Raw genomic sequence first — 24,106 nt, forward strand, 5'->3', positions numbered from 1 at the left:
GTGAGTCATCCAAAGCACCATCTCCCTCATGGCTTTATCCCTGGGGTGGGGGGGGGGCAGTGTTTGGGCATCCCCCCGAGTCCTGCACCTGAAGTACTTGCTTCACATTGTCTAGGTTCTCTCCCTGGGCAGCTGCTCACCTTTAGTGCCGTGTGGATAAAAGAGTGATGGCGAATAAGCAACAGTGCTCCCCATTTTCTCACAGTGGGGCCTGTTCCCTCCTGACACACCCACTTTCTGATTCCTCGCCACTTCCTTTATCTGTCAAGTGCCCAGACATGAGCCTCTATCACAGAAACAGATCTGCTCATGGCATATCCGGGAACCCTGAGCTGAACCCTGCAAACTGGTGATCCCTGCCATGTTGGGGCAGGCAGGACAGTTTTCTTCCTGTCTGGTGCATAGATGGTGGCCTAGTCTGTTCACAGATGAGACTAAAGATTATTTCCCAGGGTGACGTGGGAGGCAAATGGAGGTTCAACACCCACGGGTGGCTGTGAGTCTTCCTTCAGTGTTCCCAGAAAAAAAGCAAAGGCTCAACTGATGACTATACTAACGTCTATACTTCTGTAAGCCATGTCACTCTTTAATTCATTCCGAAAATATTTATTGAGTGCGTGCCATTTAGCCGGCTGCCCTCTTGTCCCTGGGGAGATATAGTCCAGAACAAGACAAGCACATCTCTTGCTGATAGAGAACTCAGTTTCTGGCAATGGACATCAGCTCTAACATCGCAGCCATGCTAACTCCGTTGCCTTAGTTGCTTAAGCATATATTTGGCACTGTGAAAATCTCCACGCCATTAAAAAAAAAATTCTTGGTCCAAAACATCTTGCTTAAAAACACTTCCCTGGTGAGAACCCAGCATGTATTTTTCTCTGCCTGCTTGTGGAAAAGTTGGACTTTAGTAAATAGTTCTTAGGAAACATTCGAGTTAAAGGTCTCGGTCACCTGGTTCATGCCCAAGTAAACAAAATGTGCAAGTCCGAACAAGAACCACCCCCGAGTGCATGGCTGTTTTCATTTAGTTACAGTTTGGAGCAAGACTTGTAGTGGGTGACTGGGTTTGAAACCAAGTTATTTTCTGTTAGGTGTGACACGGTTATTAAGACTTAGCTTGATCGACCAGAGAATAAACTAAATACAGTAAGAAAACAAATGTAAATCTATACTGTAGTATTTATGCACTTTTTTGTTGTTCAGTATACTTTTGGAACCATGTGCAGTTTTATACTTTTATAAACACACAACCTCAGCAATTTGAGACACTAGGAATCTGAACTCTGCTATTCCATGAAATAGATATGGAAAATATATGTGTGTGCCCATGCAATTAAATCACAAGAATTTCATTTCAAAAATAACCAAGCTGGTATTTTAAGTAAAGAAAATGGTTTGATAACCTGTACAAATGAAACCTTTCGTTTAACTAATGTGCTTCCTTTCACTAAGCATAAAAGCTATACTAAACTGCTTAAAAATAAAGTAAATATTTCAGAATTTTCTGGAACCAGAGAATCTCTTGCAATATTTAAATCTCCCTCCTCTCTCACCCTTCCTAACTCCAGCATTCTATAGTTGATGATTCTCAAAGGTTGCATGCTTCCATGCACACGTCAGTGAGGCTTAAGCTGCAGTTGGGAAGGTAGGGCAGCTGAGTCCATAAATCCCTCTAGGTTCATAGTTGTTAGGAAGATTTCATGCTGCACTAGACCGTGACAGTTAGCCTTCTTCCTGCAAGAAATAAGACAGATTCGAGGTGGCTGTCAAGATGGCCAAGTAGGAACAGCTTTGGTCTGCAGCTCCCAGCAAGATCAACGCAGAAGGTGCGTGATTTCTGCATTTCCAACAGAGGTTCCCGGCTCATCTCATTGGGACTGGTTAGACAGTGGATGCAGCCCACGGAGGTTGAGCTGAAGCAGGGTGGGATGTTGCCTCACCTGGGAAGGGCAAGGGATCAGGGGACTCCCTCCCTTACCCAGGGGAAGCCTTGAGGGACGGTGCTGTGAGGAACGACGCATTCCGGCCCAGATACTACACTTTTCCTGTGGTTTTGGCAAACCACAGATCAGGAGATTCCCTCATGTGCCTACTCCACCAGGGCCCTGGGTTTCAAGCACAAAACTGGGCGGCCATTTGGGCAGACACCAAGCTAGCTGCAGGAGTTTTTTTTTTCATACCCCAGTGGCACCTGGAATGCCAGCAAGACAGAACCATTCAATCCCCTGGAAAGGGGGCTGAAGCCAGGGAGCCAAGTGGTCTAGCTCAGAGGATCCCACCCCCACAGAGCCCAGCAAGCTAAGATGCACTGGCTTGAAATTCTCACTGCCAGCACAGCAGTCTGAAGTTGACCTGGGAGCTTGGTGGGGGGAGGGGCATCTGCCATTACTGAGGCTTGAGTAGGCGATTTTCCCCTCACAGTGTAAAGGGTGCAGCTTCAGCAGACTTAAATGTTCCTGCCTGCCAACTCTGAAGACAGCAGCAAATCTCCCAGCACAGCACTCTAGCTCTGCTAAGGGACAGATTGCCTCCTCAAGTGGGTCCCTGACCCCTGTGCCTCCTGACTGGGAGACACCTCCCAGCAGGGGTCGACAGACACCTGACACAGGAGAGCTCTGGCTGGCATCTGGTGGGCACCCCTCTGGGATGAAGCTCTCAGAGGAAGGAGTAGGCAGCAATCTTTGCTGTTCTACAGCCTCTGCTGGTGATACCCCAGCAAACAGGGTCTGGAGTGGACCTCCAGCAAACTCCAGAAAACCTGTAGTAGTGGGGGCTGACTGTCAGAAGAAAAACTGACAAACAGAAAGGAATAGCATCAACATAAACAAAAAGAACATCCACACAAAAACCCTATTCAAAGGTCACCAATATCAAAGACCAAAGGTAGATAAATCCGTGAAGATGAGGAAAAACCAGCGCAAAAAGGCTGAAAATTCCAAAATCCAGACCACCTCTTCTCCTCCAAAGGATCACAACTCCTTGCCAACGAGGAAACAAAATTGGGAGGAGAATGAGTTTGGCAAATTGACAGCAACAGGCTTCAGAAGGTGGGTAATAAACTCCTGCAAGCTAAAGGAGCATGTTCTAACCCAATACAAGGAAGCTAAGAACCTTGAAAAAAAAGTTAGAGGAATTGCTAACTAGAATAACCAGTTTAGAGAAGAACATAAATGACCTGATGGAGCTGAAAAACACAGCATGAGAACTTCATGAAGCATACACAAGTATCAATAGCCAAATAAATCAAGTAAAAGAAAGGATATCAGAGATTGAATATCAACTTAATGAAATAAAGTGTGAAGACAAGATTAGAGAAAAAAAGAATGAAAAGGAATGAACAAAACCTCCAAGAAATATGGGACTATGTGAAAAGACCAAACCTACATTTGATTGGTGTACCTCAAAGTAAAGGGGAGAATGGAACCAACTTGGAAGACACTCTTCAGAATACCATCCAGGAGAACTTCCCCAACCTAGCAAGACAGGCCAACATTCAAATTCAGGAAATACAGAGAACATCACAAAGATACTCCTTGAGAAGAGCAACCCCAAGACACATAATCGTCAGATTCACCAAGGTTGAAATGATGGTAAAAATGTTAAGGACAGCCAGAGATAAAGTCAGGTTACTCACAAAGGGAAGCCCATCAGACTAACATTGGATCTCTCTGCAGAAACCCTACAAGCCAGAAGAGAGTGGGGGCCAATATTCAGCATAAGAAAATAATTTCCTACCCAGAATTTCATATCCAACCAAACTAAACTTCGAAAATGAAGGAGAAATAAAATCCTTTACAGACAAGCAAATGCTGAGAGATTTTGTCACCATCAGGCCTACCTTACAAAAGCTCCTGAAGGAAGCACTAAATATGAAAAGGAAAAACTGGTACCCGCCACTGCAGAAACATACCAAATTGTATAGACCATTGACACTATGAAGAAACTGCATCAGCTAATGGGCAAAATAACCAGCTAGGATCAAATTCACACATAACACTATTAACCTTAAATGTAAACAGGCTAAATGCCCCAATTAAAAGACACAGACTGGCAAATTGTATAGTCAAGACCCATTGGTGTGCTATATTCAAGAGACCCATCTCACGTGCAAAGGCACACATAGGCTCAAAATAAAGGGATGGAGGAAGAGTTGCCAAGTAAATGGAAAGCAAAAAAGCAGCGATTGCAATCCTAGTCTCTGAAAAAACAGACTTTAAACCAACAAAGATCAAAAAAGACAAAGAAGGTCATTACATAATGGTAAAGGAATCAACACAACCAGAAGAGCTAACTCTCCTAAATGCATATGCACCCAATACAGGAGCACCCAGATTCATAAAGCAAGTCCTCAAAGACTTAGATTCCCACACAATAACAGTGAGAGACTTTAACCCCCCACTGTCAATATTAGACACATCAATGAGACAGAAAATTAACAAGGGTATTCAGGACTTGAACTCAGCTCTGGACCAAGCGGACCTAATAGACATCTACAGAACTCTCCATTCCAAATCAAAAGAATATACATTCTTCTCAGCACCACATTGCACTTATTCTAAAATTGACCACATAATCGGAAGTAAAACACTCCTCAGCAAATGCAAACAAACAGTCTCTCACACCACACTACAATCAAATTAGGACTCAAGATTAAGAAATTCACTCAAAATCACACAACTACATGGAAACTGAACAACCTGCTCCTGAATGACTACTGGGTAAATAACTGGTACATTTGTTATTTTTCAAGGTAAATAACAAAATTAAGGCAGAAATAAATAAATTCTTTGAAACCAATGAGAACAAAGACAAAGATACAACATATCAGAATCTCTGGGACACAGCTAAAACAGTATTTCGAGGGAAATTTGTAGCACTAAATGCCCACAGGAGAAAGTGGGAAAGATCTAAAATCAACACCCTAACATCACAATTAAAAGAACTGGAGAAGCAAGACCAAACAAATTCAAAAGCTAGCAGAAGACAAGAAATAACTAAGATCAGAGCAGAACTGAAGGACTTAAAGGCATGAAAAACCCCAGGAGCTGGTTTTCTGAAAAGCTCAACAAAATTGATAGACTGCTAGCCAGAATCATCAAGAAGAAAAGAGAGAAGAATCAAATAAACACAATACAAAATGATAAAGGGGATATCACCACTGATCCCACAGAAATACAAATTACCATCAGAGAATACTATAAACATCTCCATGCCAATAACTAGAAAATCTAGAAGAGATGGATAAATTCCTGGACACATACAACCTCCCAAGACTAAACTAGGAAGAAGTCAAATCCCTGAATAGACTAATAACAAGTTCTGAAATTGAGGCAGTAATTAATAACCTACCAACGAAAAAAAAGCCCAGGACCAGATGGATTCACAGCCAAATTCTACCAGAGGTACAAAGAGGAGCTGGTACCATTCCTTCTGAAACTATTCTAAACAATAGAAAAAAAAAAGGACTCCTCCCTAACTCATTTTATGAGGCCAGCATCATCCTAATACCAAAACCAGGCAGAGACACAGCACAAAAAAAGAAAATTTCGGACTAATATCCCTGATGAACATCGATGAGAACATCCTTAATAAAATACTGGCAAACCAAATCCAGCAGCACACCAAAAAGCTTATGTACCACAATCAAGTCAGCTTCATCCCTGGGATGCAAGGTTGGTTCAACATAGGCAAATCAATAAACATAATCCATCACATAAACAGAACCAATGACAAAAACCACATGATTGTCTCAACAGATGCAGAAAAAGCCTTTGATAAAATTCAACACCCCAATATCTCAATAAACTAGATATTGATGGAACGTATCTCAAAATAATAAGAGCTATTTATGACAAACCCACAGCCAATATCATATTGAATTGGCAAAAGCTGGAAGCATTACATTTGAAAACCGGCACAAGACAAGGATACCCTCTCTCACCCCTCCTATTCAACATAACATTGGAAGTTCTGGCCAGGGCAATCAGGCAGGGGAAATAAATGAAGGGTATTCAGATAGGAAAAGAGGAAGTCAAATTATCTCTGTTTGCAGATGACATGATTGTATATTTGGAAAACCCCATCGTCTCAGCCCAAAATCTCCTTAAGCTGATAAGCAACTTCAGCAAATTCTCAGGATACAAAATCAATGTGCAAAAATCACAAGTATTCCTATACACCAACAACCGACAAACAGAGAGCCAAATCATGAGTGAACTCCCATCCACAATTGCTACAAAGAGAATAGAATACCTAGGAATACAACTTACAAGGGATGTAAAGGACCTCTTCAAGAACTACAAACCACTGCCCAGGGAAATAAGAGAGGACACAAGCAAATGGAAAAACATTCCATGCTTGTAGATAGAAAGACTCCATATCATGAAAATGTCCATATTGCCCAAAGTAATTTATAGATTCAATGCTATCCCCATAAAGCTATCATTGACTTTCTTCACAGAATTCGAAAAAACTACTTTAAATTCCATATGTAACCAAAAAAGAGCCCTCATAGCCAAGACAATCCTAAGCAAAAAGAACAAAGCTAGAGGCATCACACTACCTGACTTCAAACTATACTACAAGGTTATGGTAACCAAAACAGTGTGGTACTGGTACTAAAACAGATATATAGACCAATGGAACAGAACAGAGGCCTCAGAAATAACACCACACATCTACAACCATCTATCTTTGACAAACTGGATGAAAACAAGAAATGGAGAAAGGATTCCCTATTTAATAAATGATGTTGGGAAGACTGGCTAGCCATATGCAGAAAACTGAAACTGGACCCCTTCCTTACACCTTATACAAAAATTAACTCAAGATAGATTAAAGACTTAAACGTAGGGCCTAAAAACCATAAAAACCCTGGAAGAATACCTAGGCAATACTGTTCAGGACATAGGCATGGGCAAAGACTTCATGACTAAAACAGCAAAAGCAGTGGCAACAAAAGCCAAAACTGACAAATGGAATCTAATTAAAGAGCTTCTGCACAGCAAAAGAAACTATCATCAGAGTGAATAGGCAACCTACGGAATGGGAGAAAATTGTTGCAATCTATTCATCTGACAAAGGACTAACATCCAAAATCTACAAGGAACTTAAACAAATTTACAAAAAAAAAAAAAATCAAAGAGTGTGCCAAGGATATAAACAGACACTTCTCAAAAGAAGACATTTGGGCAGCCAAAAACATGTGAAAAAAAGATCATCATCACTGGTCATTAGAGAAATGCAAATCAAAACCACAGTGAGATCCCATCTCCCACCAGTTAGAATGGCAATCATTAAAAAGTCAGGAAACAACAGATGCTGGAAAGGATGTGGAGAAATAGGAACACTTTTACACTGTTGGTGGGAGTGTAAATTAGTTCAACCATTGTGGAAAACAGTGTGGCGATTCCTCAAGGATCTAGAATCAGAAATACCATTTGACCCAGCAATCCCATTACTAGGTATATACCCAAAGGATTATAAATCATTCTTCTATAAAGATACATGAACACATATGTTTATTGCAGCACTACTCACAATAGCAGACTTGGAACCAACCCAAATGCCCATGAATGATAGACTGGATAAAGAAAACATGGCACATATATGCCATGGAATATTATGCAGCCATAAAAAAGGATGAGTTCACGTCCTTTGCAGGGACATGGATGAAGCTGGAAACCATCATTCCCAGCAAGCTAACACAGGAACAGAAAACCAAACACTGCATGTTCTCACTCACAAGTGGGAGTTGAGCCATGAGAGCACATGGACACAGGGAGGGGAACATCACACATAGGGGCCTGTCAGGTGGTGGGGATCTAGGGGAGGGATAGCATTAGGAGAAATACCTAATGTAGGTGACAGATAATCTTAAGTGTCTTCAACTTTGCAGGCACAAAATCCAGCTAATGTATAGAGTTTCACTTTCTAATACATGCAAGTTAACCTGCTTTTCAAGGTATATGATGTTCAGCGGCTAAAATTCTTTGCAGTTCTAGATATGAGAGATTTCAGGATTGAAAGCTCATTATTTTGCTTCAAATATGGTATCTGATCTCATACTGAAAGAGCAATGAGAAATGCTTCAGAAAAGGGAGAGCACTTTTTAATGTATTCTGAATGTATTAGGATGAAGTTATCATATCTTGTAGGGTTGAAAATTCAACCCCAGTGAGACAATAGAACTATTAATTGATCAGAATACTCAGAAAAGCAGTATTATATGGGGGTAGGAGGGGAGGCAGGCAGTATACTGCCACCAGTAAATATATTTGTGACCTCTACTAAAGAGGAAAGGAAACCCCGTTTGGAGTTTTTTTGTTCTGTTTGGTTTTTGTTTTTTAGTTTTCTCATGTTTTATCCTAATGGGTTTTGAAAACATGATCATTTAAAATACTGTTGGAATGGACCCATCAGTGATGTGATCTTTCACCTGTGAAAAGACAAGGGCTACTTTTGTGGCTGTATCTCCCCTATCCAGACAGGTAGGAGACCCAGCCTCTGTGGCTTTATGCCGGACGCTCATTTCCTGCCCACAGAGTTTCTCTGCCCTTCAGGATAACTCAGAGTTTGCCAGCCATTGTTGGGTCTATCCAAGGGTGTGTAGTTCACAACTGCTTCCTTCCTTTTTCCCTAGAAGGGTAAAGGTTACCCCATAAGCTAAGGGGAAAATGCCCAGCCCAGAGAGAAAAGCTAAGTAGAGCCAGCCTTTTGGATCCTGACTGAGGGGCTAGCAGAGGGCTTATAGTATCTCTTCTATTGCCAGTGCCCCAGTTGCACAGCTCTCTGCATCTTTTCTCCAATCATCATCCAATCCCTTTGCCTTTTATAGAAAGTGGTGATGATACGTGTAGAGTGACAGACTTCGGTTTTTACATAGAAAGATGGGATGTAGGCAGTGGAATCAGGCCGACATCAGCCTGGGGCAGCTGTTTTCAGTGGGGAAGCCTCCTCATTAGAAGAGCCCGCAGCAGCTGTGTGACTGCCTCAGGCTGAAGAGACACCTGGGAGGGTTGGATGTCTTGTTCTCTCCTACTGGATTTCTACCATAAGAATAATAAACAGATTTATTTTTCTAGTAGTTCTCATTTGGCTAGACATGGATGAGGTGAATTTTCAGGAAAGGCGCAACTGTGTAATGGATTTTTATGGGTAAAATGGCTATCATAAAAGCTTTAAGCTAAAACTTTAAAGGGATTTGATAACAAGGGTAAGTTAAGACTCTGGTTTGCAATTATTTACTTAGGAAGGATGGAAATGTTTGCAAGTCTGAATTTGGCTAAAAGCCCTTCTTAATTGTAAAAGAATCACTGTTAGATGTTCACAAATGGAGCTTTAGCAAATACCTTTACTGGTTCTTGAGTTGCCTCTATCTTAGTTTTCCCACCATTGTACTTTACAGCACAATTTACAATATGTCCCCACCCCCAAAAGAGCATTTCCTTTCTCAATTGTCACAAAGCTGCTGAGAAGAAGCTTATTTTTAACTTGGAAATGTGTTTTGTTTTAATAGTTTTAGGCTGAGAGCAATTATCTTACACACTTCATAGGTGCCTAATGCTGTCTTAAATCATGACTGACCAAGTTTTATCAATAAATCCATTGATAACACACCAAATATGAGTCTGCAATAATAAAATGAGCCTGTTATTTACTTAACATCAACCATCGGGGGAAAAATTTAATACTAAAAATGAGATGTAAAACAATGCCAATGAAGATAATTAGGAAAAATTCTTACAATACTGATTATGGGCCTTCTCTGGTTCTGTTTTTATCTATTTCTAAAAGAAACAACATATGTATTAAATATTATATAATTTTTAAAAGGCTGAGTGTGTCAACTAACCAGCCTGGTATACATCAAATAGTGACCATATTTAAAGAACAAGGAAAAATCTTCAGTCATTAATAAATGTGAACTAATAGGTATAAAGAAGTAGATTCACGTATTCGTTTGTTGGTGCCTGGCACGTAGGAGGTGCTTTATTAATAAATAATGAATGAAACCTGGGCAGCATCACAAGACCCCGTCTCTACAGGAAATTGAAAAATTAGCTGGGTGAGGTGGCACACACCTGTATTCCTGTCTACTAGAGAGGCTGAGGCGGGAGGATTGCTTGAGACCAAGAGTTTGAGGCTGCAGTGAGCTAGGACTATGCCACTGCACTCCAGACTGGGCAAGCGTGAGACCCCCATCTCTAAAAATAAATAAGTAAATAATGAATCAGTGAATGAATGAATGAATGAATGGCAGATATATATTTAAAAAACCATCTATGTGTTTCATACTATGCTAGCTGCTGAATGCAACTGGGCAAACATTGGATACCAAATGAAGTATTTTTACTGTGCAACTTTTGTCTCTGGCTGGGGAATACCATAGCAACAAGAATGTAGTGCACACAGCCAGCGCACAGAGCAAGGCATACAATGGCTGGACTTTGGCTTATAGGGCACGTGAAGGAGTTTGATCAGAGCTCGGTCTGAAGGCTGATGAAGAGTTACAATCAGAGTTATGAGCAAGTAAAAGTCTGGGCCCAATGTGTTTCTACTCTTGTGCAAAAGAGCACTAGAAGATGAATTCACTTCAGAATGGCCCAAAAAGGGCCAGGTCCAATGGCTCATGCTTGTAATCCTAGCACTTTGGGAGGCCAAGGCAGGAGGATCACTTGAGCCCAGGAGTTTGAGACCAGCCTGGGCAACATAGTGAGACCCTGTCTCTAGAAAAAAAAATTAGCCAAGCATAGTGGCCCACACCTGTGATCCCAGCTACTCAGGAGGCTAACGTGGGAGGATTGCTTGAGTTCAGGAGGTTGAGGCTGCAGTGAGGCATGATCACACCACTGCACTCCAGCTTCAACAACAGAGCCAGACTCTATCTCAAAAAAAAGAAAGAAAGAACGGAAAGAAAAGAAGGAAGGAAGGAAGGAAGGAAGGAAGGAAGGAAGGAAGGAAGGAAGGAAGGAAGGAAGGAAGGAAGGAAGGAAGGAAGGAAAGAAGGAAGGAAAAAAGAAAAGAGAAGAAAAGAGAAGAAAAGAGAAAAGAAAACAAAACAGAGGGACTCGAAAAGGCTCTTTATTCCTACCAAGCTGCATCTGCTCTTTGCCCCATCTCTGGATCTCCTGAAAACAACTTGTTTCATTAGCATGTCATGTAGTTTTAATGTTTGTTCCAGATGCTCCGAAATTTGTGACCCTTTTTCCTTTAGTGAAAATTAAATTTTTACTAAATTGTGGGAAAATGAAAGAATTTCAGACTATTTAAGGATACACATTTTGTTTGTTCGTTTTCTACATATATGAGAAATTGTAATATATTGGATTTTTTTAAGTTCTATGTTGTCCTTGTAGGTTTTCCCAACTAGTGCACCCCTTGAAGGAGGGACAAGGCTGACCATATGTGGCTGGGACTTTGGATTTCGGAGGAATAATAAATTTGATTTAAAGAAAACTAGAGTTCTCCTTGGAAATGAGAGCTGCACCTTGACTTTAAGTGAGAGCACGATGAATACGTAAGGATCTCAAAACGCTTTGCTGGGGTGTGCTTGGAAAATAGGTTTTGTTTTTGAATGAATGTTTGTTTTAAAATTGCTCAAAAAGCTCATCTATTGAATTGAAAAGGGTCTTGGCCTGTCACATGCCTGTGGGTCTGTTCTGTTTTGTTCTTGCAATCCCATTTACTCATTGGATTTGAAGAGAGAGAAAGGTGACAAGGCCTAGGTGAAGACAAGAGGCCAGAATTAGGAGTTTCTCAACCATTTATGTGACAAGTCTTCAGGTGTTTTCTGCGTAGATTTGCGAGAGTAGCACTAGTTAGGATCACTCCATCCTTGGTGTCTTCAAATGTTGAGTCTCCAAAGGCTTTTTCTACAGAAATCAGTAAACAGCTCAGCATGGATCCTCTCTTTTAAATTCACTTTCTAAACCTCAGAAATGTAGTGAGGCAGCTGAATCACATGTTTGAGACTTTTTTAGAGGAGTTAAAATTTACATTCAGCTTATATTTACTGGCACTGCAATATATGGGCTGTATCTCACTGAACCATCCCCATGGGCCTGGGAGGGAGCTGTATGATTCCTGTAATACAAAGGAGGTACCTGAAGTTCAGAGAGGTGAAGTGTGGCTTCGCAGAGGTAATCCAGAGAGTAAGAGCTGAACAAGCCTTCGGACTCAGCTCTGATCAGCTTCTGATGCAAGATCCGTGCTTGTTCTACTGTATTCTACATGTACCCTTCTACACGCTTTGAATTCCATAATCATCAGAGAATCCAGAAATTATTCATTATCACATGATAACAACACCCAAACATTTGAAGTTTTATGGTTGAACCCATTCTATCAGATGGTTATTTTTTATCTAATTGAATTCATTTCAGGGTTACACAAAGGTCCGAATATATCCATTTTACTGAGACCAAAACACTAATGAAGGTAATATTTGTTAGCTGAATGGCAAAACAAATTTTTTCTAGAAATCTCCCTTGTAAAATCTCCAAAACTCTTAATCGTTGCATTATAAATCAGGACCTGTAAAAGTAAAACAGAATTCATTCTCTTCTTTAAAAAGTTATTTAATAAATCAAATTGTATTTAAATTTTTTCAGAACAATATGATTATTCATTCAGAAATAATTCTATGGAATGCCATCACAATTTCATTATCATTTAAGTAATTTAAATTAGCATGTACAAGTATAACCACAGAAATGTACCTGTTGACATACTTTAATGAAGAGATTGGCCTATTCGTAGTTAGCCCATTGTTTCATATGCTGCTGAGATACTATCTATCTGAAGTAGACCAAACATTATCCCCAAATATTAATATTATCCAAACTTAGATTATTATGCGCTATTCAATTGGTGAGATCTGCATGGATAAGGTCTAATATTTCCTGTTTGTCTGTATAAGTACTATAGTACAGTTAATATAAAGTTTAGTATAGGCAGGGTGCAGTGGCTCATGCCTGTGATCCCAGCACTTTGGCAGGCCAAGGCAGGAGGATCACCTGAGCCCAGGAATTCAAGACCAGCCTGGGCAACATAGTGAGACTCCATCTCTACCAAAAAAAAAGAACTCTTTTTTAGTTAACCAGATGCCATGGCATGCACCTCTAGTTCCAACTCCTGAGTCCAGAGGATCCCTTGAGCCCAGGAGTTCAAGGCTGCAGTGAGCTATGACCATGCCACTGCCCTCCAGCCTGTGTGACAGAGCAAGATCCTGTCTCTTTTTAAATAAAAATAAAAATAAAGTTTATCATAGTATAGAAATGGAATTGTACAATTTTTGGCCTTAATGCTTATCTTGAAACTCTGTTTGCTATTCAAAGCAGTCAGCTCACTATTTAGAGTTAATGTCACTTCCTATAAAACAACCTAACCAGAAAATGCCTTGGATTTGTCATGTATTAAACTTTGGGTTTGTTTCCAGATTGAAATGCACAGTTGGTCCTGCCATGAATAAACATTTCAATATGTCCATAATTATTTCAAATGGCCACGGGACAACACAATACAGTACATTTTCCTATGTGGTAAGGAAGATTCTATCATATCATGTTTGATTTTTACTTCATCTATTTAGAATTATAAGCTGAACAAGTTACTTTGTTTTGTTTTTATCTCCCCTCCAGGATCCTATAATAACAAGTATTTCGCCAAAATATGGCCCTATGGCTGGTGGCACTTTACTTACTTTAACTGGAAATTACCTAAACAGTGGGAATTCTAGACACATTTCAATTGGTGGAAAAACATGTACTTTAAAAAGGTGTTGTAAATTTATTTTTTGTTGCATCTATCAATTTGAATTAATATCTGTACCTTAAAAATTAAGCAGATTGGTTTTGTGTGTGTGTGTGGAGAAAAAAAATCAAGATGTTTATTTGTTTACTCTCCTACTGACAAAACTTCCTCCTTCCAAAATTCATCTATTCCTTTTGCTGATTTTTCTTCCTTTCTCTTGTTTTTCTTAGCAATCCTGCTTTTCAGTTTTGTCTTCCCATCCACCCTCTTTATTGTTATAGCTTAGGATCTTAGCTACACTATGAACTGTGAGAGTCTGGTCATTGACAATAATTTAAAATACACATTTTCATCAAGATTTGTAATTAGACTAAGTCACTCTGGGGAGGGAAGAAATGGGGAAGACTGGGTTTGGAAGGCAATTATGTTTCTGCTTCTTAGAGTTGGAAGAGCTCAGTTTAACCAAGTACCAAAAGTACTTTAAAGGGTTTTTTTTTTTAAATCCCAAATGTTTTCCAGTCAAGGATAGCTTCTCTACAACAAACTTTAAGTTTGGGATCCAGTCAGATTAAACAGCCTACACTAGAAAAGGCTTCCACTCAGGAAATTCCCACTTAGAAGCCATTGAGTTATATCCTTTTGATTCATGGATATGATTCTAAAATATGTGTATCTCTAATAGCTAAGATTCATTTTCTTAACTTTTTTTGTTCAGTGTGTCAAACAGTATTCTCGAATGTTATACCCCAGCCCAAACCATTTCAACTGAGTTTGCTGTTAAATTGAAAATTGACTTAGCCAACCGAGAGACAAGCATCTTCAGTTACCGGGAAGACCCCATTGTCTATGAAATTCATCCAACCAAATCTTTTATTAGGTAAGTAGCAGCTTCCGATGGGTATAAGAAAATAATGAATACTAGGATGATTTTGCTGTAGGATAGTCAAGAGGAATTGCAGTTTTACCTCTGGCTTTGATGCTGTTGTGTTTCTTTTGAAAGCTGCCTTTCCAATTCAGGAGACAAAACTACTTTCGGGTTCTGAGTACAATTTGACTCATCAATGCTAGTTCATGTCAAGAAGTATTTTATCCTGTTCTGTTACATTTAAACAGATTATAGCACAATAGTTTACTGTGGCGTTATAGTATACATGCACTTACATTATGTACATATCAATTCTATACTAACCTTAGTGCCAAGAAATGGAATCACCTTTTTTCTTCCATCCTCTAGAGTATTTTTTTGTCCTGCCTGCTTTACACACAGCTTTTCTTTATGCCAGACTCTCTTTGAATTGGTATCTCATTGGACCCAGTTCAGTCTGCCTTGTTTCCGTTAACTCTATCAGTCTAGCAACAACAATTAGGTTTGGTTTTCTTTGTATTTTTTTCAGAGAAGTGAAATATTTATTTTGTGTAATTCGGTGAATAAAATACAAATGCGTTTCTTAAGCTTATGAAATATGAATTTTAAAAACTATTTTCAAGTTAAATAAGTTGTTTCCAAGGAATAGTTACCCTTGAACTTCCATTTGATGTTGACTGTGCCTCTGACTTGTAATCAATGCAGGTGATTAAATTGAATCCCTGTCTTACAGTACTTGGTGGAAAGAACCTCTCAATATTGTCAATTTTCTATTTTGCTTTGCCAGTGGTGGGAGCACAATAACAGGTGTTGGGAAAAACCTGCATTCAGTTAGTGTCCCGAGGATGGTCATAAATGTGCATGAAGCAGGAAGGAACTTTACAGTGGTAAGTCCTTTGAGCAATGGGTCTACTCAGAGCTCCGCATCTCTGCCTCTAACCACATGGCTTTCATGGTACCTGGGACATTTCAGTTTCACCTTTAAGGTTTGCTAGTTAATTTCCTTGCAATGTAGCCAAGTAGTAGTTTTTATTTAACAACTGAAATTATCTAGAGTCTTGGGCTAACCATGTGGAAAAAATACATACCCATACAAACATGCATATATAATGTTTAGACAAGAATGAAGATTACCAATTTGAGACAGCATTTTTTTTATGTTTGTTGGTTGGTTGGTTGGTTTTGAGGGTTTTTTTGAGACAGTATCTCACCCTGTCATCCAGGCTGGAGTGCAATGGCATGATCTCGGCTCACTGTAACTTCCCCCTCCCAGGTTCAAGTGATTCTCCACCTCAGTCTCCCAAGTAGCTAGGACTACAGGCACGAGCCATCATTCCTGGCTAATTTTTGTATTTTTTGGTAGAGACGAGGTTTCACCATGTTGGCCAGGCTGGCCTCGAACTCCTGACCTCAAATGATCTGCCCACCTTGGCCTCCCAAACTGCTGGGATTACAGGCGTGAGCCACTGCGCCTGGCCTGAGGCAGTGTTTTTACAGACAGTCAGTACAAATGGAAATCACAGCATTTCCCTAGTCCCTTTTTAATGCGTCATAGAACATGGACCCTTTTGCTCTAATAAAATCCTTGGAAAAAGTCGCTGATGTTGCAGCAATATTCTCGCCTTCCTAAGCAGCAGACATATGCTTTTTTACTGCCCCCTGTTCTTCTTACCATCCTTCTTGTCCCTTTGTTAGCACGTTATCAAGTAACAAGAAAAGAGCATTCAAATATTTATGTTATGTCCTAAAGTGTGAATGTTGTTTGCTGTTTCTCCACCTATCCTTATTTTATATAGGTCACATTAAAGTGGTAGTTTTAGTTTAGACCTCAGAAAGGTTGCCGTTATTTCCAAAGATTCCATACATTTTGTTGATGTTTTTCTTTAATATAAAATACCATAATCTAGTTGGACTTGTGCACTCAACTCAGAATGAAAGTTCTGAGTGCTCTTGCTCAACAAGGTCTTGATTGGTCGGGTGATAGATTGAATTACAGCACTTCCTTTTAGATTCCCCATCCAATATTTCTTGAAGACTAAAGCCACAATGTTCTTTAATTACAAAAACCAATTTGGGGCTAAAAATGTCAAGCCAAATCACCAAATAATAAGGTCATTTCAAATAAGATTTTTCTTGGCCTTCTCAATCAGCCACATTGCATCACCTCTAAAGAGTATTATTAGATTTTTATCATATTCCTGAGAAATTGTGCTCTAGGGAGTCACCACATGAAGCAAAGGATTTTGAAACCAATCCCAACACATGGCCACAAACAAAGTTAGAGTACCACTGCTATTAATTTAAAGGACATCAGTTCTCCACAACTAAGCATAACAATTTTTCATTAACCAAATAAGAATAACAGTAACCCTCTTTGGTGTTGGTATGAGACCTTTTAAAGTAGAAATCTGAGAAATTATTAGTTTATCGAATTAATGCTGAGCGTACATTATTAAGATAATGACTGAATTTCCTTTCTTCTCCCTCACTAGCATTAAGGTGACACGCAGAATGCCTCTTAGCTTCAGTCATTCATTTGTAATCAAATATTTATTAAAAACTTTTTAGGTGTCACACATAAGAGTTGCATATCCCAAGGATGATTCAAACAATGGCAGACAATAAACATCTTATTTGTTTATTTTTCTGGAAATATAAACTTCTGTTGTTTTAGCCACAAACATGTTAGTACAGTAGAAGTATGCATTAGAATCGGACAAGAGTGAAAAATGCAGTGGATCTATTTTACTATTTGCTATTTGTTTTACTGTCGTTTGTGAAAACTACTTTATAAAGAGATATGTATTCCTTCCATGTTCCCTGCCACTTATAGGATTTAAAGCTGACCATGATGAATTGAACCCATTTATTATTTAACAAATAAAAACTCTTGGTCAGGTCTGATTTAGATATATAGGTCCAGCCACAATAACTTTAAGTCCAATAAACTCTAATCCTTTCAAAACAAAAACAATCATCTTCATAAAAAAATGTATATTAATTTGTTAACGTGTGCATTACGCCCCAGAAGCCTGCAGTTTATTGTGTAGTTCTCAGATTCCTTGTTATGTAAACAATTATTGTGATGGCAGTAAAATTGTTCATGTCCATTAGGAATAAATAGCTTTTAGCATTATAATATTAATTTTATATAAAACTCAATAATAAAATTTTATCCATATTATGTCTCTAAAAGTTTTATCTGCTGCTGATAAACATTTTTAATGTAAGATCTTTTTTTAATTATTTTTTAAAGAGAATAGCAAATAACAAATTCTGTTTGTCCTTTTTATGTATATCCTGAGTCCTTTTTGTATTGTGGGCATAAGTGATTGTTTTATCCCCAACTATACTTGTCAAAGAAAAGGAAATCTAAGGGATGTTGTTGCTTGTTTGTCTTTTCCTTGGGGGAAAAACGCAACTGTTAACCTTAGATGTACCACTGTGTGTTGCTGGTTTAGTCTAAGTACAATCAAGAGGAAGCTACATTTTCCAAAATTCCATAAATCAGAATTCCAAAGAGGAAGATTTGAAATGAGACATGAAAGGGCATGAAATAATAATAGCAGAGGCTTTGTAAAATAGAGAGCATAGGAAAAGGTTTCAATATAAAATATGTCATGGACAAAAAAATAGCATGGGAGCGAAGACATTGAATTTTGGAGTTAATGGCCTAGGATTTATATTCGCTATTCCGCCACTCCAAGCTGTGTGACCTGGTCTAATGACATAAGTTTGCAAAGCTCAGTTTCTTAATTTGTAAACTGTGCATAATCATAATACCCACTGATAGGATTATCATGAGAATTAAATGAGACCAACCTTGTAAAGCATTTTGCACAAAACCTATCATTCAATAATTAATAGCTTAAAACACACTAATAAGATTACCTAACTACATAGTTAATTATCATGTTCACCATATGGTGCTTGGCACTTTACAAAGCACTTTACCATGTGGTATCCTACGTGGTAAATAGCATTTTCATCTTAATTCCTAAATGAGGAAACTGAGTTATTTAGTGTGGGCCCTGCCTCTGTTCCCATAGCTTGGGTTAAAGCTAGGAGAGGAGCCAAAGCCTTCTAACCCCACAAAGCCCAGCTCCCAGTCTGCCTGCCTGCCTCACACAACAAGGGGCAATTCCTCCAGGTGACTGTCCTGTCTTCTTAAGGAAAATAAAATGATGGGATGAGGGCCAGCTTCAGATTCATCAGCATGGTTTATGCTGGGCAGGTGGAGGTCTGTGTTTCTCTGAAGGCTGGGTTGTTTGGATAATTTTGCATGTATCGTGTTTCCAGAAATGTGTAGTCTAACATTAAGAAGCTAAATACAGATTTTTTTCAAAAACTCTATATTTTCAATTGATTGGAGTGGTGAATTATAAAGTTGCTGTGGATGTTGCCAAGCCGTATTCTGTTTACAGTGGATAATTGTGTCTTTCTCTAGGCATGTCAGCATCGCTCTAATTCAGAGATAATCTGCTGTACCACTCCTTCCCTGCAACAGCTGAATCTGCAACTCCCTCTGAAAACCAAAGCCTTTTTCATGTTAGATGGGATCCTTTCCAAATACTTTGATCTCATTTATGTACATAATCCTGTGTTTAAGCCTTTTGAAAAGCCAGTAATGATCTCAATGGGCAATGAAAATGTACTGGAAATTAAGGTAAGAAATGCTTTAAACACTGTCTTAAATCATCAGCTCAAACTTAATTGACTTCATAGCTATGTGAATACAATTGTTGTACTTGGCCGTTGTATCTTATGCAACACCAGCAAATATATAAGCTCTGAAAAACAAATCTTTTTGGCATAAAACTAAAAGATAAGAATAACCGTGGACTGCATTTTAATGAACCATTTAAAAACCCTTTCTTGTGTATGTATTAAAACGTAGCAAATGTGGGACACAAATCCATTAAAGAGGATCCCTGTGCTGCATTATCTTGCTGATGTTATACGTTTCCCCGGACATTTTACCTAAATGTGCTCATTATAAGATAAAACATAAGAGCTGTGAAAGTAAATGCATCAATTGTATCTCTGTACTTCCTTGTTATACTTGGAATTTTGTATCTGGGTGTGGTCATCTCTAAGCTAATTTGTAAATGGAACTAGATATCTGCCACCTTAGGAACATATTAGCTTCTAAATATAATTTAATAGAGAATAACAGGTCATCTTTTCTAAAGCAAGCCTGTTGCAAACAAAGAACACTAAGACCCAGAAAGGTTAAGTGATTGACAAGTGACAAAAGAGTGGCAGAATAATAAAGACTAGAGTGCAGCTTTTTTATGTCCCTTCAGTTATTTCTACTTCAAATAATAACACAGGCAAAATGCTCAAGACTTGAATTATTCATAGCTGCAGTCACTAGAAACAGCAAAATATTTATCCTTCAACATGTTGTTAAAACGTTTAGAAATTTTTTTTTCTTGAAAGATGATCTGAATGCAAATATGAACAAACATAAAGCAATAGGATAGTCTTTATTTGGGTGCAATATAGGCTTTCATGGGACATATCCATCTAAGTAATAATATATTTCCATCAAAATTTTTCTGACTTTTTCAACAAAAATTTAACTACAGCCCAACTTATGCATATGTTCACGCTCATACAAGTTTACTAACCTCATTATTGTGTTTTGTACGATAATTAAGCAAGCCCAGCATGAAATTGAATGGAAGCCCGCTTCAATGAACAGTGTGTTTACAACAGCAAAGTCCTTTCATCTGCTTCTTTAATTAGTTTTAGAAAGGGAGAAATAAGCTTTTATCACTTCTTTTTTTTTTTCAATAAAACTAATCTAGTGTGACCTTTTGCTTTCAACAATTACTGTTTTTGCCATTTGAAAGATTCCAATTGGTTTTTCTTGATGATAACAAAGGTTTATGTGCAAATAGTTTTACACCCAGAGAAACTCTATTTTTCTGTTTCTGTATCTATGATGAAGGGATTAGAGATAAACGGTTCTTTACCTACCCTTCCAAGCACAGTCTTTATGGAAGAGAAAACTTCTTTTTCCATAAATTAAATACCCATTATTCAACATCCTACAAAATTGTTGGACCAAGAAAAACATAATTTGGCATCATCCTCGGCCTGTCAATGGTATTCCCAGCATGGTGAAAGGGTCTTCTAGAGACAGGCACAAAACACTTTATTTTCTTGCCTATATATAGAATAACTCTTTCTCTAACAAGTGTATAGCACCTGCCACGTGACAGAATAGTAATCTAGTGGGAGCAGCGGCAGTTCAGGGAGATTATTTTAGTATCATGAGTCAACATTTTTTCATACTTCACTTATGTATGAGAGGAAAGCAAAGGCATAAGAGAATATTTGTTGTGTCAGCAATCTAACTCCTTATCAATACGTTAAGTTGATCACATTAAAACTTCTACCTCTCGGCCAGGCACGGTGGCTCATGCCTGTAATCCCAGCATTTTGGGAGGCCGAAGCGGGTGGATCACTTGAGGCCAGGAGCTCGAGACCAGCCTGGCCAACATGGCGAAACCCCATCTCCACTAAAAATACAAAAATTGGCTGGGCGTGGTGGTGGGTGCCTGTAATCCCAGCTACTCAGGAGGCTGAGGGAGGAAGATGACCTGAGTCCTGAAGGCAGAGGTTGCAGTAAGCTGAGATGGCACCACTGCACTCCAGCCTGGGAGACAGAGCTAGACCCCATCTCAAAAAAAAAAAAGAAAGAAAAGAAAAGAATAAAGAAAACGTGTACTTCATCAATGAAAGTGCTCTGGAGAGAATCATGTGTTTAGAATGAGATATGTTCTTTATTGCCAGGAAGAGTTCATGCTCCTCATGCAGCCATGCATGCAAGAGTTCCTAGGCTGAAAAGAGATTGTGATCGTTTCCTGCCCTAGTTATGAGAGTTCCTCAATTCGTAATAAGCCCAGTGACTACACCATGGGCAAAAGGGTGAGCCAAGTTTGGATGAGAGAACACAATAGGGGTCAAGCATAAGTCACCCCTCAGAATGAATCCCAAGCCCCATGGATGGAGAAGGTAGTTTATGGCCAAGGCTTCAAGTCCCCCAAGACCAGTTGTAGACAGTGGTCATCAAAAGTAGGCATCTCTTTGTGGGTATCCATGACTCCCCAAGAACCTCTATCAACAACAGCTCATGTTTGTATGGAATTTTACAGTTGACACTGTACTTTGGCATGTTTTATTTCATTTGAGTCTCATGTGGACCCATGCAGTTGGGAGGTCAGTGATGATGACCCCCATTTGTAGATAGGTAAACAAAGGTTTAGGAAGATTAGCTGATTAGTCTTGGGTCACCCAGGGAGCAAACAGCAGAACTGGGGCCCACACTCAGGCTTCTTTGTTCCAAATTTGGTCTTCTGTCACTGCATGCACTAAATTACAGTATTTCTTATATTAACTCTCATTTAATGTATACTAAAATACCATCATAGAGATGCTTTTCTATCGTGTGCTATTTATATATCTATGCAATTATTTAAGGGGAATAGCTCTTAACATTTTATAAATATCTAAAAATTGATTCTGTTTAAAGAAACTCTATATTTCTCCCTAAGTATCTTATTTCTGACTTTTTATGCATGAGCATATCTTATGAAAAGTAGAGCAGTATTCTGTTTCATGCTGGAACAAGGACTGACTGACATTGCCTTGGGGGTTTATCTTATTCTGCAGCATATAGGAATCTATGGGAATAAAGATGCTTCAAAAGTTCAATCTGGAGAAGTCAGGTCAAACAAGAGAAAGGAGCACAGGAAGATGAGCCAGGGCAGGGAGCAGGGACTTGGTCTATGACATTGTCATCACAAGAACAAATGCTGAGAGCTCAGGTGGAGGTGAAGCATCAGTGTGTGGACATTGGAAGGATCAAGAAGGAAGCATGGTTCTGAATCATCCCAATCCACCTGCTGCCCAGAGCCAGCCAGAGGTTGTCCTTCTCCCTTTGAATAATTTATCTGCAACTCTCCCCCTCAATCTCAGTCAAAACCACCATGAACTCAGTTCTGAGTCCAGACAGGATAAAAGTGAAGGATTCGTTTCTCAGAGGTTATTTGGCCCAGTGTCAAGACCTATTCTTATTAATGGTGCTCATAGCTTACTCTCAAACTAGTATTTCTTTGTGCTGCCCAGGTTAATGGGCATTCTGATGTGTGTATATATATATATACACACACACACACACATATATAAAAATATATATATATATTTTCCAGGGTAGTTTCATAGCACCTAATAGTAAAGATAGTAAAAAATCTATTCCTGTGGTTTCGTAGTTCCTAGTAGTAAAGGTCCCCAACTAGCCAGCAAAGCCACCAGTTTAATTTTGGTTTGCCCACCTTTTCCCAAATGGCCAGGGAAGTTTTCCCCAAAATGCCTATTAACATGTGGTGGAACTGAGTTCTGAAGTTGTCTGTGAAGGTTCATTGCTTGGTTCCTAAGTTGAGGGACTTGTGTCCTCTATGTGAAGTGTAAATCTCACCCCCTCACCACCACCTCACTAATTTCCTACTGCTGATCTCCCTGGACTTTGGACCCCCGCCTGGCTGGGTCCTGCTGCCAAACTGTACTGACTTGCCCAGACCCAGCCTGTGGCCACCTGGATGTATGAAAACTTGAAGGACGCTTCCTCTCATAATGTTATTTTTCAGATCCTACCCACTTCCACTCCCATCTGCTCGGTTCTGTAGCCATCTCAGACATGAGTCCCCAGGCCTGAATCCTGGATAGAAACATGTCACGCCAGGCCAGAGTTGGCGAGGAAAGAGACTTGGTACATCCTGATATAGCACATTGGGCGTAATTAGTTTTTATTTTTGAAATGGATCCATTTTGACATTGCAGTGAGAGGAAGAAATCCTTACTCGTCTTTATATTCTCAGTGACTAGAACTGTGTCTAACACACAGTAGATGGTAAGTAGATTTTGTGTCAAACGGAATTTGATTTGCTTCATGATCTAGCCCCTTTCTGGATAATAGTTTTCCATATGTAAAGCAGATAATAGTTCTTCATATGTAAAGCAATAATACCTACTTCAGGGGGAGTATATTTTCAGGATAGTATGAGATGGTTATAACTAAATTGCTCTCTGTCTGTTGGAGATTAAAGATCAGAAAGCTCTCTCTTTTGTTGCTTTATTTTTAAACCCACTTATTATGATTTTAGTGACTGAAATCACCCTGAAGCAGTTGAATGACTTTTATTTAATAATAGTTAATATTCAACAATAAATATTAATGTAATTAATAGCAAAAGTTCTAAATAGAAGTTTTTTAACATCTCAATAAAGCTACGTTTATTTTCTTTTAAATGACAAAATTTAGCCCATACCTTTTGAAATTGTTTCTTTATTTGGGCCCCATTGTTATATAGAAGTGAGCTACAAGTATCACTTTTGTACTATCTGGGATTTTACACCTCTAAAACAATTATATATATAACTGATAGTAGTTGCTTATACAAGTCACTACTTACCATGTAT

At 39.0% G+C, this 24,106-nt stretch overlaps 1 protein-coding gene across 3 annotated transcripts in view; it reads left to right on the forward strand.

Annotated features, from left to right (window-relative positions):
* MET (MET proto-oncogene, receptor tyrosine kinase) overlaps positions 1-24,106 on the forward strand; it is a 117,102-nt gene that overhangs the window by 66,532 nt on the left and 26,464 nt on the right. For all 3 annotated transcript variants that reach the window (XM_015134737.3, NM_001168629.2, XM_077994958.1), the window contains 6 exon segments: positions 11,358-11,518; positions 13,439-13,541; positions 13,641-13,777; positions 14,468-14,629; positions 15,405-15,504; positions 19,065-19,283. In XM_015134737.3, coding sequence (XP_014990223.3) covers positions 11,358-11,518; positions 13,439-13,541; positions 13,641-13,777; positions 14,468-14,629; positions 15,405-15,504; positions 19,065-19,283 — 882 coding nt within the window.

The sequence above is a fragment of the Macaca mulatta genome, chromosome 3 (assembly GCF_049350105.2).
Source record: "Macaca mulatta isolate MMU2019108-1 chromosome 3, T2T-MMU8v2.0, whole genome shotgun sequence".
Classification (NCBI taxonomy): domain Eukaryota; kingdom Metazoa; phylum Chordata; class Mammalia; order Primates; family Cercopithecidae; genus Macaca; species Macaca mulatta.